The sequence below is a fragment of the Phycodurus eques genome, chromosome 14 (genome assembly GCF_024500275.1).
Source record: "Phycodurus eques isolate BA_2022a chromosome 14, UOR_Pequ_1.1, whole genome shotgun sequence".
Taxonomy (NCBI): Eukaryota; Metazoa; Chordata; class Actinopteri; order Syngnathiformes; family Syngnathidae; genus Phycodurus; species Phycodurus eques.
In genome coordinates, this window is record NC_084538.1 from 617,993 (window position 1) to 634,826 (window position 16,834).

Genomic DNA, 16,834 nt, shown 5'->3' on the forward strand with positions numbered 1-16,834 from the left:
TTGCTTCTGATGAGCACGATGTTGGTCTTGGTGGCCGATAGAATTTTTCGAGCGTGACCGTCACACTAGTTTTATTTTGAAGGCGTAAAATTCCCCATCCGGTACGGTCACCTGACGTCACCAATCTCGGCAAAACTGCCAGCGGCCCCTTGTGGGCCCCCCCCCCCCCCCCCCCCCGCGGAGGAACTTGATCCCAGAACTTTCCTCTTGTTTTTCCTTCTCCATTTTGTCGCCTTCTGTCGCGAGTGGACGTCGGTTTGAAGCGGGCACGAGCGTGAGTGCGCGCGCGCGCGCGAGTGAGCGGCCGGGGCTCAAAGTGCGCTTCTCGTGCACAAACAAACAAACATGTCCGGGCTGGCCGTGAGGCTCGTGCTCGTCGCGGTACTCGCCCGGGACGCCTGGTGTGTCATCGGTGAGTCCGCACGTTTATCGGTAATTTGATTGCTTGCGTGAACGGCAGGTGCGCGTACTCGACACTATGTGTGACTTTTCGAGCACTTTGACTTGGTGCGAAGTGTTCGAAATTCGTCCGCCCGTCTTCGTTTTCCACATTATTTGTGACGCTCGCGTCGTGTCTGTCGATCAACAGTCATGAACCAACTCCTGAACGTCATTGGTGACGTCATCAAATTCGTCGGCATGGATGAACGGGAATCGCGATGATGTCATGTTGATGGGCTTCCTGTGTGTGCGCGTGTTTTCATTTTTGACAAGAGAATAGCTCCAATGCTAACAGTCGGGACGCGAACATAAAGCGAGATTGTAATTTGAGGCAGATCAATAAGGATTCCTTCGTGTTCGGGTTCTGTTTTTCAATAACTCGCGCTCATACGGGGATCGGCAAATACCGATACCGGCGATATGCTGTACTCGCGATGGCTGCCGATGCCGGCAACCGGTACGTAGAGCGAAAAAAAGCAAAACAAATATCTGACAGCGAGTCACCCCTCCTCGCCGGTAGTTGGCAAATCGTAATGCGCGTCAGAAAGAAAGGTCATTGTGAATTCTGTCGTCGTGTACGTTGAAATTGTTTGTACGTGTCACAAGTACGCGTGGGATCGGTGCGAAAAGAAGATGTATCGAACATCGCTTCTAAGTCGCAGAGCAACTCAATCAAGATAGCCTCGCAAGAACAGAAAACAAAGGCCGGCGAATAAGGATTTCCAGTCAATGCTGCTGCTCCAATGCTGGCAGCCGGTACGCGACCGCGGAGCGAGACGGCAGCCATAAGCTCTTTTTGTCGCGGTCGCGTCTCAGGCGGCGTGACGTTCAGCCGGCACCCGGGCAACCGGACGGCGTCTCAGGGCAACGGAGTTCGTCTGGGCTGCGCCGTGGAGGGCCTGGACGAGCCCGACGTGGTTTGGATGAAGGACGGCGCGCGGCTCCTCGGCAGCGACCAGATGTTCGTCGCGCTCGGGGAGAAACACTGGGAGACCTACCACAGGTACCCGCGCCGCCGCGTCAGGGTTATTGTCATTGGTTGAGCCGCTCCCGATGAGGTCACGCAGAACGGGAAGCGTCCGCTCGACCTCCGCCGAGTCGCTCTTCGTCGCCGCCGGGCCTCACCGAGTCGCGCCGCGTTAGCCCGATGCTAACTCAAGTCAGCGACTGGGAACTCAATTTCCCACAATCCTCTGCCAGCCTGAAACGTCAGCCGCGCGTTGATCCCGCCGGAATCCCGGCTCAGTCTCTCCGTGCACTTTTGGATTATGAGCCTCTGCTGGTCCTGTTCTGTGTGGGACCTCAGTCCCAGTCCAAGTTAAGTCAAGTTTATTTGTGCAGCCCTGAAGCACAAAATTGTCTCAAAGCGCTTCACAGGCTCACAGTTGACAAAGATCATCGACATCCTCTGATCTAAACCCCCAACTGGGCAAGGAAAAACTCCAAACCCCATCTGGGAAGGGAAGAACCTTCTCAGGACCTCCTGGATGACCAATAAATGTCGAGTGGGCAACATTTATCACATCCGTTAGGGCCGCAACTAACGATTATTTTAATAATCGATTCGTCTGTGGATCATTGTTTTTCGATGAATAGAAGAGTCAGGTTTTTAAAAATGTTCACCCCTTTATTCGAAAACAGGACATTGTTTCAAATTGACAGCGGAGAAAAATGCCCAAATGGATGATGAGTCAGTTGCGGGTTGGTAAGAAAATTGGGGAAAATGTTGATCGTTTGCCAAAGTAGAAGAAGATGAAACACAAAGATAATCGGCCTGCTTTATGATTATAATAAGTATATTTAGAAATATTAACCGTTGTTGAGAGGCTGAAATTCCGAGGATTTGCACAATTTGAGGATAAACAAGATCTGTAAATCGAAAATCAAAACTCATTATTGATGAATTTGGTACTGGATTAGTTTTTGATGATTCGTTGCACCCCTGGAGTCCATTTCAAGAGACGAAGCGGGAAAACGGCTCTGCCTCGGTCGGAGCAGAATCCTCCGCGGCGACGTCTCCGGGGAAGCGGTCCGCCGCATTCGCTTGGTGTAGAATTCATGCGGCGACAGTCTCCGATTTGGTTAGTAAGGCAGTAAAGCAGGCCAAAATCCAGATGTCGGGGGATAAGGCAGAGCAAGAGGCAACTAGCATGCTGCGTGCGATTTAACTAAATGCCAGAGTGTGGAAGGATCGAGTCTTAAATCAAGATTTCAACATTCCTACTGATGTAGCCGCTCTTAATTTCCTCGGGAAGAGTACTGGAGCCCAAACGGAGAACGCTGTCAGAGTTGCCAAGAGACCAGCATGTTGCAAAGGTATAGGTTTCGGGACGCAACGTGCGGTACCGCAAAGTCGGCGAGGTCGGAGGGTGCCGAGCCGGGTCATGTTTGATCGGTAAGTCACAAAAGCCTAAAATCGCATCGCAAGTGCAAGTTGGCCGATATCGGCGTAATACGATCCAATAGTCCTGCTCCGATTCCAAGTCTTACTTCTAGCTCAGCCTTCCACTCTGTGTTTCAGTGTGAAGTCGGTCCAGCAGCAGGATGCGGGTCAGTACTGGTGCGAGGTGGACTTCCACGGTCGGACTTTCGCATCCGAACGGGCCTGGATCACGGTTGAAGGCGAGGAGCGAGCCGGAACGCGTTCTCTTGCGTTTTTTTTCCCCCAAACGCCGCCGTCACGGTCTTCGTCTTTTCCAGGCGTCCCGCATTTTGTCCGGGAACCGCAGGACGTGGCCACGCTTCCCGGCGAACCCTTCAACCTGACCTGCGGCGCGGTCGGACCGCCCGAGCCCGTGGAGGTTTTGTGGTGGCTGGGAGGCGTCCGGGAAGGAGGCGCCACGCCGTCCCCCTCCGTCCTTCGGGTCCCGGGTACGAGCGCTCGCGTCCCGATGTCGCGTGACCTCCGATCGGGACTTGGCTCATCACACCACGTGTCGTCGGTGCGCAGGTGTCAACGACACGCTGAAGTTCTACTGCGAGGCCCGGAACGCCCGCGGAATCTCCGTATCCAGAACCGGCACGGTCTACATCAAAGGTGAGACCGGCGTTAGCGTTAGCATCGCATGCGTTTCGGGGGGGTCGAGTTCAGACATCTTGTCTCGTGTCAGCGTCGCCGGCAGCTCCCGTCGGACTGAAGGTTGCTGAGATGTTGGGCGATGATGCCTTGTTGTCATGGCAACCAGGATTCACGGGTCACTCCGAGCTTTCCGCCTGCGTTGTCCAGGTAATGCGCACGCACACGTGGATATATTGGATAGACGCACACACACAGCCAACGTATGCATACACAGAACCTCGCACGCACGCGCGCGCACACACACACACACGAGCGCTTGAACGACTATAATGTGGAATGTCAGAATCGGAATCATCTTTATTTGCCAAGTATGCGCAAAAAACACACGAGGAATTTGTCTCCGGCCGTCGCAGCCGCTCCAGTACGACAACAGACGGTCGATTGACAGAGGACGAAAGACATTGACAACAACAACAAAACAAAAAAAACAGTCACTGAGCAATCAAGGGTTGCTAGTTATCTGGTAATGCCGGTACATTATTATTATTATTATTATTTTTATAATTGTGCAAAAGATGCAGAGTCCTCTAGCACTTAGAACAGTTCGACTGACTCATATTGCAATAGTCCGGCGCAATGACCGTCGTGCGAAGGGCGCCGAGACTTCGAGGAGCGGACGCGGTTTCAAGTGACGAGTAGCGCGATCATCTGGGACGATGTCGATTGCGCGAATGTTGCAGATGCTCCTCGGTCCGTGTGCAAATGGAGCAGATGCGACTCTGGCACGAGTGGCCGGTATATGCAACTAGCGCAGCGTGGCGAGACGACGACAGCGAGCGCACGAGTCACACATCGTTGGCCCCACACAAATGTGACAACCGACTCAAGTCAAAAAGACAAACAATTGCCAGCGCGTTGCAATGGAATCGTAGGTTAGCTGTTTAAGAAGTCGGTGGCAAGAGGGAGGAAGCTGTTGGAATGTGTGCTCGTTCTAGTTGGCATTGATCGGAAAGATGGTTGACTGTTATTATACAGCTGCACTCACGGTGAAATATTTTCGGATTTCTTTCTATATGTATAATTCCGATGATAGCTTACAGCGAACGAAAACCCCCAATTCACCATCGCTAGAAAGTAGAAGATTGCATAAGAAACAACGGCGTCGTTCGGTCCACTTCCCCCTCAGCTGCAGCGCGCGTCTCCCGGTGGCGCCGTCTTCCCCGAGTCTCCGGTGCCCGTCCCTCCTCACGCGCACGTCCTCCCCGGTCTGACCCGCCACTCGAACTACAGCGTGCGTGTGGCCTGTCTCAACGAGGTGGGGGCGTCGCCCTTCTCCGCCTGGACGCGCTTCCTCACGCCCGAGTCAGGTGAGCGACGCGAGCGACGCCGGCTCGTACGTGTCGCGCGACTGTCCGTTTGTTCCCGCAGTTCCCTCGGCGGCCCCGAGGAACCTGACCTTCGACTCGTCCCGGCAGCGGCTGAGCCTCCAGTGGGCGGAGCTCCGGGGGGAGGAGCTTCAGGGAGAGCTGCTGGCCTATAAGGTGCAATGGATTCTGGGCGGGGAGCAACAGGTGAAGTGCCAATGTGTGTGTGTGTGTGTGTGTGGGTCTGCCTGTTTGTGTTCATGTGAATGTGTGCGCCTGCAAAATGTCTGTGAGTGAGTGTGTGCCTCTTTTGTGAGTGTGTCATTTGTGTGTTTGTGCCGATTTGTATGTGTTTTGGAGTGTGTGTCTCTTTTCCGTATTCGTGCGTCTGTAAATTTGACTGTGTGGCTTTGTGCGAGTGTGCCTGTATGCTTTTTTGTTGTGTGTGTGGTCAAACGTGTCTGTGTGTTCACACGCATATCTGTATGTGTGCGCCTAATTGTTTGTGCGCGCGCGTGCCTATCCCTGTACATGTTTGTGCGTGTTCACGTGTGGAGGTGTCTGTTTGCGTGTGTGCACGTGCCCCCCGATGGCTTGCCGTCCATCCGGTATTGCGTGCATGTGTTTGCGTGCGTCCAGGAGCCGCTGCTCTTCAAGGAACCGTGGGCCCGCTTGTCGGGCGGCGGCCGCTTCTTCAATGCGTCCGTCCGGGTGTCGGCCTGCACGGCTGTCGGATGCGGACCCTGGAGTCCCCCGGTTGCGGTTCTGCCCGCTGCGGGTGCGTTAGCCGTCAGCCCGCTGACATGCCGATGACACAAAAGCACGCTAACGAACGTGTCGTCGACCACGCAGGTGGCCGCTCTGCGTCCGCGGGCGCCCCCGTGGAGCGGAACCGCCTTTGGGTGGGTGTTCTTTTCGCCCTTCTGGCGCTGACCGTGTCGGCGCTGCTTTTTTCCGTCTTTGCTCGACGGCGTGGGAAGGAAAGGCACTTTGGGTACGGGAGGTCGTCAGAATAACCAGTCCGGTTTGTGTGTGTTTTTGTGTGTGTGTGACACTTGTCCCCCCCCCTCCCCTCGTCCCCAGTTGGGTTTTCCCGCCCGCCGGCACCGACGCTCCCGTCTCCTTCACGGCCGCTCGCTCCTTCAACAGAAACGCCGGCGACCCGCATTTTTCCACGCGTGAGTTCCACTCGATCGCTAACGAGTTCGCCGATCAGGCAAGCGTTTCGGTGGTTTGTCGTTACGTGACTTGGGCTGCAGCTGCCAATTTTTTCAATAATCGATTAGTCTGTTGATCATTTTTGCGATTCATCGGATACAAAATAAAAACTTTTAAAACAAATTTCCATCTCTTTGCTGAAAACCAGGACATTATTTCTAATTGATAGTGCAAAAAATTTTTATGATTCAGTTTCTGCTTTGGTCTGTGATATCTGTCAGAAAATCGGCAAAAATGTTCAGCTTTTTTTTTTCTTTTTTTTAAAGCAAAAGCAGAAGGAAATTGGGAATTTGTTATTTTAGTTAAACACAAAAGATATTCAGTCTGCTTTCATGGAGGATGACAGAAATCAGGTGTTGTTGTTGACATCCTGACATTTCGAGGATTTGGACAATTTTAAGTTAAAGAGTGGCTCTAAAAGATATTTTTTTTTAAAAAAATAGTTGTCGATTAATTTGATAATGGATTAATTGTTGCACCCCCACGTGCAACCTGATGTCATTATCGGCACCCGAGTAGTATTCCGAAACTATTTTTCATTTCACTCCTGACTTAACGATATCGTGATTAGGGAATAAGTGAATGATTCCAAACGAATCATTCACTCATTCCCTACTCCCTAATCACGATATCAGGATTTTGAGTCAACTCCATAAAACCCCCTGCTGTCAAGCGAACGGACACGTGACATGTCCGCTGTTATTCGAATCACTTTGGCTGTCCTGTTTGCAATGCAATCAGATGAACCCTTTGTGTTGTGCGTCTCCCTCTAGTGGGCAGCCTGGGTATCAGTGAGGATCTCCAGAACAAACTGAAGGACGTTCTCATCCCAGAGACGCTGCTGACGCTCGGACACATGCTGGGCAAAGGTAACCGTTAACTTGAAGAATGTCACGTCTTCATGAGTTTGAAAAAAAAACGATAACCGATCACAAGATGGAGGAATGTGTCTATTTAAATAACTTGGTCATTTACTGTATATACGACTTAATTGCTCCAAAAATTATATTTCCATAAATAATGTATCTTTGTTCCTCTATTTATGCCAGTGAGGCAGTGACAGACAGAGCAAATGCTAAATGCTCTTCTATTAGTCAATACAGTCATTTAATGTATCCACGTTTTGTGACATTTTTGTTTGTCGGTGTGCCGTTTAGAATTTTTCAATTGCAAAATAGGTGCCTTGCCTCCATCAAGGTTGGAAATCACTGCTCTGATCACATCGTGTATTCGAATCAGTCACGTCAAACTAACATTACAACGTGACAGAAACAATGGCTGCCAACTTACTGCCATTGAATTACTTTATTTTTAATGAAACGACTTCACCCACGCCGAAGCGATAGAGCACGATTCGACAGAACGGCGGCATGTTTACGTCCAACCGTCGGTGCTAGCAGTATCTTGCTAGGCTACATAACATTCGATTGCCTGCTTGCGAGCCGTATCGTATTCAAAGTACGTGAACGTCCCTCGAGCGAGCCTTAAACCGACGTGCTCTCCTGTCCCGTTTTTCCCCCATTTTGTCCTTATAATACAAAGTCGCCACGGTAACGTGTGTATCCGGTGGTATCGAAATACAAGATTTTATTGCAGTAGTCTGACAGCGCAATCGCGAAAGAGCAAATTTGTCTTGCATTTTGATCCTGGCATCACGTGTTGTCTGTCCCACACCGCCGCCATTTTTTTAAAATAACTTCTTGGCCGTCAGATATTTACAGTACGATGTCAAAAGACACGCGACAAGGCTACAAATAAACTAGCTTTTGGACTCAAATATACTGTGCGCGCGGCGACGCGAAGTAATCGTCTTTTCGGCCCAGCCGATCATCGGCGAATTATGACATTAAAGCCGATCGGCGTAAAATGCTAAATATCGGCCGATACCGATCAGCCCGATAAAATCGGTGTGAAGTCAAGTGACAACATCCTAAGTTGACTTGGTGCAGATCATGCATTCATGTGACAAAGTCACAAAAAATGCGTACATATTCACATCGTGCGTTCACATTGACGTACAAAAGACAGTCGCGGTGGGGACGAAGGATCATTTGAGAATTATTATGCTTGTGTCGGAAATGAATGGTGAAATTTCCTTGTTCTTCATGTATTGATTGAATTTGTTCAGTTCCAAAAACCTGTGACTTCAAATTTTGTGCCTTAAAATACAATCACACACATGCAGATGACCAAATGAAACAAAACCTTTTTGAGAAATGTGCGGTTGCTTTTGGAAAATAATTAAAAAAGTGATTAAAGCTAAATCTTTTCCTAGCGTACTTGTTTTGTTTGGTAAAATGTCACATTTTGATGTTAAGCATGCTATATTTTAGCGGCGCGGTCGCTGAACTCCGATGACTTTGACACCGCCCGTCGACTTCACGAACATCATGTGTTCCCGTGACAAACCGTTAATTTGCATATGTACGCGCATCGCCGTGGTTACGTCGTCGCCGCCAAGCCGACTGACAAGCGCGCACGTGTTTAGGTGAGTTCGGCTCGGTGCGCGAGGCCTCCTTGAAGACGGACGACTCCCGGGTCCGGAAGGTGGCGGTCAAGGTTCTGAAATGTGAGTCCCGCGTTTCCCCCGTTGAAATTTCACATCCTGACGATGTCACCGTGTGGGCGTGTCCAGCTGACATCACCTCGTCAGGTGACATCGAACGGTGCCTGAAGGAGGCGGCCTACATGAAGGACTTCCGTCACCCCAACGTCATCCGGCTCATTGGTAAAGCGAGTTCCGAGCCGGTTCAAAGGTCAGCCGTGACAGTGCGTTTGGTCCGACAGGAGTGAGTCTGCACCGACGTCACGCTCGGCGTTTGCCCGTCCCCATGGTGGTCTTACCCTTCATGAAGCACGGAGACCTGCACACATTCCTGCACCTGTCCAGACTCGGCGACTGGCCCTTTGTACGTCTCGCCCGACTGCGTCCTTTCCCGTCCCCCTCACGGCGTCGCTGCGTCGCCCTTCCGCTGCCCTTCTCATTGTATCACGGCATCACCGCGTCACATCTTCACTCTGTCACCCTCACTGCTTTACAACTTCAAAACGTCACCTTTACTGCATTACTTCACTACATCATAACTTCACTCTGTCGCCCTCACAACTTCAGTGTTCTTTAAGCATGCCACACCTTCCACAGCTACAGCCCCCTCCAAAAGTATTGGAACGGCAAGGTCAATTCCTTTGTTTTTGTTGTATACTGAAAACGCTACGGTTTCAAATCAAAATATTAATATGAGACAAAAGTTCCGAATTCCAGCTTTTACTTCATGGTATTCCCAACTAGATGCGTAAAACAACTCGGGACCGAGTACCTTTTGTTTGAAGTCACCCACAAGTGAGCAAAAGTATTGGAACAGACATTATTAAATGAACTTCAGGAGAATAACATTCAATATTTGGTGGCATAACCCTCACTTGCAATAACTGCATCGAACCTGCGACCCGTTGACGTCACCAGACTTGCGTTCTTCATTTGAAATGCTTTTCCAGGCCTTTACTGCGGCCTCCTTCAGTTCTTGTTTGTTTCCGGGGGGTTCTCTCTTCAGTAAAATGCATGCTCTATTGGGTTAAGGTCCAGTGATTGACTTGGCAGTCTAACATCTTCCACTTTTTCCCCCTGATGAAGTCCTTTGTTGTTTTGGGTCATTGTCTTATTGCATGATGAAGGTTCTCCCGATTAGTTTGGATGCATTTCTTTTGACAAAATGGTTTTGTAGGGTTCAGAATTGATTCTGCTGCTACCATCATGAGTTAGATCATCAGTAAAGACGAGTGAGCCCGTTGCAGAAGCAGCCATGCAAGCCCGAGCCATGACATGACCTCCAGCATGCTTCACAGATGAGCTCGTGTTTTTTGGCCTTTCCGTCACTTTGCGAGAGGTTCATCTCGGTCTCATCAGTCCAGAAAACTTTGTTCCAAAACCTTTGCGGCTCATCTCTGTACTTCTTCGCAAACTCCAATCTGGCCTTCCGATTCTTTTTGCTGACGAGTGGTTTGTATCTTGTGGTATGGCCTGTATATGTCTTCTCTCAAAGTCTTCTTCGAACAGCGGATTGTGATACCTTCACCCCCGCTGCCCTGTGGAGGTCGGCAGTGATGTCACCGGCTGTTGTCTTCGGGTGTTTCTTCACAGCTCTCACAATGTTTCCGCCATCAACTGCTGTCGATGCCCTTGGCCGACCTGATTGATGTCTGTTGCTCAGTGCGCCAGTAGTTTCTCTCTTTTTCAGGATATTCCCAATTGTTGTATTGCTCCTCCCAATATTTGTGCAATAGCTCTGATCGATTTTCCCTCTTCCCTCAGCTTCAAAAGGGTTTGCTTGTCTCCCGTGGACAGCTCTCTGGCCTCGTGTTTGCGTAACGGCAAATGCAGTTTCCACAGGTGAAACCCGAAGCCGAAAACAAGCACTTTCTCATGTTTATGCAATCAGAATCAGAATCCTCTTTATTTGCCAAGTATGTCCAAAACACACAAGGAATTTGTCTCCGGTCGTTGGAGCCGCTCGAGTACGACAGACGGTCAATTGACGGAACACTTTGGGGACATCAAGACGTTGACAAAAAACAATTGTGCAAAAAGATGCAGAGTCCTCTCGCACTTAGAGCAGTTCGAACGACTCGTATTGCAATAGTCCGGCGCAATGAGCATCGTGCGAAGGGCGCCGAGACTTCGAGGAGCGGACGCGGTTTCAAGTGACGAGTAGCGCGATCAGCTGGGACGATGTCGATTGCGCGAATGTTGCAGATGCTCCTCAGTCCGTGTGCAAATGGAGCAGATGCGACTCTGGCACGAGTGGCCGGTATATGCAACTAGCGCAGCGTGGCGAGACGACGACAGCGAGCGCACGAGTCACACATCGTTGGCCCCACACAAATGTGACAACCGACTCAAGTCAAACAATTGCCAGCTTATTGTCATGGAATTATAGGTTAGCTGTTTAAGAAGTTGATGGCAAGAGGGAAGAAGCTGGTGGAACTTCTACTAGTTCTAGTTTGCATTGTAAAAGGCAACACCTGAGCAACTAGAAACACCTCGAAACACCCATCAGTCACATGTTCCAATACTTTTGCTCACTTGAAAAGTGGGTGGAGTTTTTGAACATCTCTACATGTCAATACCGTGAAATAACAGCTGGAATTCTGAACTTTTGTCTCCTATTCACCTTTTGATCTGCAACCCAAATGTCTTCAGTACGCAACAAAAACAAAGGAAGCGACCTCGCCGTTCCGATACCTTTGGAGGGGACCGTACGTATCCCTTCCCTGCGTCCCCGTGTCGCTGTCACGCTCACCGCGTCACTGCGTCTCCTCGAGCGCGTCAGCTGGCAGCTTTCAGCGTGTGACCGAGCGGCGCTCGCGCTCGCTTGCCGTGTCGTCCCCATCAGGACTTGTCCGCCCCCGTGCTGGTTCGCTTCATGTTGGACGTGGCTCGCGGGATGGAATACCTGAGCGCTCGGAACATCATCCACAGAGACCTGGCGGCCCGCAACTGCATGTCAGTCCTCTTTGACGCTCTTCTGTTTGCTTTCCTTCCGCCTTCGTCACGCATCCTCTTGAACTAACGGAAGGCGATTGACACCAATCTGCTGTGTGTGTGTGTGTGTGTGTGTGCGTGCGTCAGGCTGGATGAGAACATGGTGGTGTGCGTGGCAGACTTTGGCCTCTCCAAGAAGATCTACTCAGGAGATTATTACCGACAAGGATCTGTCTCCAAGCTTCCCGTCAAGTGGATCGCTTTGGAAAGCTTGGCCGACAACGTCTACACTACGCAGAGCGACGTGGTACTACGCGCGCACGCAAACAGTAACATTTTGTGACATCACTTCCCGACGGGCTACATCCAATGCTTTGAGAATCACGGCTGTTTTGTACCACTGTGTGACGACGTAGTGTGCGGGAGTTCTCCCCTAGAATCAGGTTCATCTCAATCAATTGGAATCTTCAGACATTCTATCGATTCATTCAACGCTTGGGGCAAATTCTTGCCTAATTTCTACATTCAAAATCATTTTCATTGTTTCTTGGTTACCTAATATTCTAGTTTTCTAGAGATGAGAGATTTTTGGTTTTCATTTGCTGTAAGTAATAATCATCACAATTATACATATAAAACAATCTATATTCTGCAGCACATCTGCCTCCCAGTTCTGAGGACCTGGGTTCAAATCCGCTTCGTCTGTGCGGAGTGTGCACGTTCTCCCCGTGTCTGCGTGGCTTTTCTCCGGGTTCTCCAGACTACAAAAAGCGAACTTTGCGGCTAATTAATGGCCATTGAAAATCATTTTCTTTTAAACCCCAAAACTTGTTGAATAAAGGGGGATAAGCCACCAGTAAGTGTTATCAGGGTTGCAAAAAAACCTGAAAAGAACAAAATCAGCATGTTTGCAAGTATGCAGTGTATACTGATTGGTGATTGAGTATTGGATGAATCATTTCAGCCCTGATATCAACTAATAGTCCATTAAATGATGGGAACGAGTGAATCATTCCGAACACAGCGACTGCGTTGGAAATCTTTCACTTATTCCGTAATCACTACAGAGGTATTTTTAGTCATCTATTCCATGATATAAAAACACCTTTATAGTGATTAGGGAGTAAAGAAGCGGTCAACGATTCCCACCACAGCCAATGAACTCATAACATACAAACATGACATCATTGAGTCGTCGCTCACTGAAGCAACGGGAACGTGTGTGTGTGTGTGTGCGTGCGCGTGTGTGTGTCAGTGGTCCTTTGGCGTCACCATGTGGGAGGTGATGACCCGCGGCCAGACGCCGTATCCTGGCGTGGAGAATTCCGAGATCTACGAGTACCTGATTCGAGGAGAACGCCTCAAAAAACCTGCCGAGTGCAGACGAGACATGTGAGTCCTCAAGCATGTCATGGCAATATCATGTGACCGCTCGGCTACGATTGTCATGACAATGTCGTGCGACCTCTCGGCTATGTTGTCATGGCAGTGTCATGTGACTTCAGCTATGATTGTCATGACAATCACGTGTAACCTCAGCGATGTCATGAGTCATGTGACCGCTCAGCTATGACATCATTGTCATGTGACTTCCCAGCCATGTCATAACAACGGCATGTGACCTCTCAGCCACGACCTCATAATGTCAATGGCTGAATGTCGTGTGATGACATGACTGACAATCGACAATCTTGTCAGCTCTGGTCATGTGACTCACCTATGACTTTCATAACCATGCCGTACGACCTTGCGATCCATGAATATCCTAACAATGACGACGATGTCGTGTGACCTCTCAGCTACGACGTGATGCACAGCTGCTGGAGTCCGGTGCCCAAATGTCGGCCTACGTTCCAGCATCTGGCGGTCCTGCTGGAAGAGCTGCGGCTCAGCTTTTTGCGCGCGCCCCCGTACAAGGAGTCCTTACACTACGTCAACCTGGACGGGGAGGGGCGGGAGGCAAACATGGCCCCCGAGTCGCGGCGGGCAGACGGCCGGAGCGCCCCCTGGACGCGGGGTGCCGAGACCGACGAGCGGGATTGGCTTACGGCGGCATCCGGCGCCGCCACGGCCATCGGCGGCGGAGACTACAGGTACATGGAGGACCTCGGCGGAGGTGCCCGAGGGGGCCACGGGGCGGGCGTGGACAGACTGGATGAGGACGACGACGCCGTCATCCACGTGTGACCTGATAGGACGGCGCTTGAGACAAGAAATGCTGACCGCACACTTGAGTTCTGCACACTTCCCGTCGCATTTTTTTTAACATGCTGGTTAATGTGAATGTGTCGTGTCCTGACAAATTAAACCTCCCGCAGACATGCGAGTTCACTCATGTTAAATGGAAGAAAAAAACTGCACTCAGAACCTCTGCCAAGGTTAAACAACTAACAAAAGTGGCAAGCGTCCGATAGCCAACATGCGCTGATGAGAACGAGCCACCAGATGGCAGTGTAGGGATTGTTATTGTGAGGATCAAGCCCACCATTTTGGATCGTGAACGCTTCCACTGAGACTTTCTCAAATAACAACTTCATGGCGCAGGTCTTGTTTGTTTGTCCTTATTTTAGCTAGAATGCTACATTCTGCTTAATTTACAATGTATGATTTTAGGAACGGCACGGTGGGCGACTGGTTAGAGCGTCAGCCTCACAGTTCTGAGGACCCGGGTTCGATCCCCGTCCCCGCCTGTGTGGAGTTTGCATGGTCTCCCCGTGCCTGCGTGGGTTTTCTCCGGGCACTCCGGTTTCCTCCCACATCCCAAAAGCATGCATAAATTGGAGACTCTAAATTGCCCGTAGGTGTGCATGTGAGTGCGAATGGTTGTCTGTTTGTATGTGCCCTGCGATTGGCTGGCAACCAGTTGAGGGCGTACCCCGCCTCCTGCCCGATGACAGCTGGGATAGGCTCCAGCACGCCCGCGACCCGCGTGAGGATAAGCGGCTCAGAAAATGGATGGATGGATGATTTTAGGATCCAATCTTGATTCAGATTTGGACCAAAATTTAATGCTTCATGCTAACCAACAAAATGGGTTATAGTATTTGTGTAATATTGCTTAAAATAGGTACTAAGCCAATGCTTAGCTAGCACTTGTTAGTCAGATTTCAGGCAATGTACTTGCACCAACTTAATTGCAATGCTAAGCTAGTGGTTTAAGCTAACAGACACTAGTTTTGTCCCACTTGTTAGCCAAGTTCGGGGGCAAACTGCTGACGCCAATTTGAGCGCAGTGCTAAGCTAGTGGTCGATGCTAACAAACACTAGCATTGTCCCGATAGAGAGGCTGCATTTGAAGGTTGAAGTTGTCCCAAAGCCACACGAAGGAAATTCTTCTTTTTCCCCAGAGGATCCATAGCAACTGTCCTGAGTAGTGACACAATTAAATAGTATGCAAAGCATTAAAAAGTTTGTGCATCATGATCTAATGCTGCATCCATTTCAGTACAATGTATGTGTGCCGTGTGGAGTCTCCTCCTCCAAACTTCTCTGCTAACACACAAAAACAGTTACCATGGCTCCAAATTTTTATCTATTCAGCTAACGTGGCAGCTAACATTAGCTAAAACACTTACCTGCGACTCCATGTTTTTATTCAGCTAATGTGGCTCGATAACATGAGCTAATATCTACATTTACAGATACATTTGCAAAATATTGCGACTCACCCGTGACTACTAAAATCTCGCCGCATTAGCAGAGCGGTGTAAATGACTCCACACGTGCCTGTTCCCGTTCCGTGTGCTGCTCCTTCTGGTGTGCCCACCTTGGCCACCGGGAGGCAGTACTGTATAAGCAGACAAACAAATACTACGACTTCTCCTGCACTACTACTCAGTCAGTTACTGTCATCTTTTGCAGATGGAAAAACAAGTATTATGTTGTTCCACCATTCAAATAATTGTTTGAATGTGGGTCGTCCTCAAATGAGCAAAGGATGTTGCATTTGCTTGTTTCAAATACAGAAGGTGTAATTCTCTTTGCTTTATGTTTAGTTTGATAGTAAAGTTCAACTGGGAGTGGCTTGAAACCTCTTTAAATTATTGCGCTTATATCTCATTCGCAAGTTCAAGCAAAACATTGAGCCAAATGATGGCTCATATCTCGAAAAACTCTTAGTCGGGTTAGTCGTATCTGAACATCTACAAATTTAAACACCAGATATGTTCCGGGACATTAAAATGTGTTGAAATGTGTGATGTTCATAATGCTAACATGTAGCATGGGATAAGTAAAGTGTAGGAATGTGCTAAAACCAGGAACCCTCACACCACTGGTGGAACTATCCCAGCTGTCTTCGGGCGGGAGGCGGGGTATACCCCGCACCGGTCGCCAGCCAATCGCAGGGCACATACAAACAAACAACCAACCATTCGCGCTCACATTCACACCTACGGGCAATTTAGAGTTTCCAATCAACCTACCACTCATGTTTTTGGGATGTGGGAGGAAACCGGAGTGCCCGGAGAAAAGCCACGCAGGCACGAGAACACATCTTCGCAATTCTTCTCTCTGGTGTATACAGTGAGTGGAACATTATGGAATACTGTACAGTCACTGTTAACCGCAGGCAACAAAACCCATCGCGAACAGGAAAAATTCACAAATGGTGGATACACCCCCCCCCCCACCAAAAAAAAAAGTTTAAACCTTAAATATAGTCGTCACTAGCGAATATTTTTTTGAATCAGTGTCGATTAACTCTTTAAATAAGATAAAAAATGATTTTACATTGAAGTATTGCAATTCCTTTCCCAATTACTCTATTAACCGATTATTGTTGTTAATTTGGTATTGCTTAATGTTTAAACAAGAGCAAATAATGACGCAACATCTTGAGAGGGAGCGATGTTATAATCACCAACCTTTCAGAAATGGACAGCTACATCTTGGGTACTGATGAATGCTACTAGTTTGAGATCACTTCTGAGGCTGCTTCAGATTCAACTACGTCAATTACACGTTATTCATTTAATGGCTGCAAATAATTATTTTCATAATAGATTAAAGTGACTTATTTTCCCATAAATTAATTATGATTGAGCTACTGGTTTGGTGCATAACATGTCAGAAAATAGGCAACATTGTTGATTATTCTTGTCCAAAGTAAAAGCAGATGTTTGCTAATATCTCATTGCGATTCAACACAAAAGATAACCAGTCTGCTTTCATGGACTACAGAAACCAGAATATTTACAGTTGAGAGGCTGAAATCAGAGCAGGAAAAATGTGGGTATTTCAAATTGGTAAAATGTGAAAAAAGTGGAATTTGAGTCATGTGAGAATGTGGGGAGTGAGTAAAGAAATGTTGAA

The 16,834-nt window shown here is 49.0% G+C and overlaps 1 protein-coding gene across 5 annotated transcripts; it reads left to right on the plus strand.

The window, feature by feature from the left end:
• Positions 1–173: 173 nt before the first annotated feature.
• On the plus strand, positions 174–14,949 carry tyro3 (TYRO3 protein tyrosine kinase). Of its 5 annotated transcripts, none has more exons than XM_061696256.1 (18): positions 174–1,444; positions 2,963–3,063; positions 3,142–3,312; positions 3,392–3,478; positions 3,552–3,667; positions 4,647–4,827; positions 4,889–5,031; positions 5,464–5,602; positions 5,677–5,818; positions 5,908–6,002; positions 6,816–6,911; positions 8,531–8,611; positions 8,678–8,770; positions 8,830–8,951; positions 11,433–11,542; positions 11,669–11,828; positions 12,777–12,913; positions 13,321–14,949. In XM_061696256.1, the coding sequence occupies exons 1-18, from the start codon at positions 1,185–1,187 to the stop codon at positions 13,706–13,708; spliced, it is 2,622 nt and encodes an 873-aa protein (XP_061552240.1). In that variant the 5' UTR covers positions 174–1,184; the 3' UTR covers positions 13,709–14,949. The 5 variants fall into 5 exon arrangements, with proteins under 5 accessions (XP_061552240.1, XP_061552238.1, XP_061552237.1 ...); XM_061696254.1 differs by having other exon boundaries at positions 174–412; positions 1,258–1,444; positions 5,382–5,818; XM_061696253.1 differs by having other exon boundaries at positions 5,382–5,818.
• Positions 14,950–16,834: the final 1,885 nt, after the last annotated feature.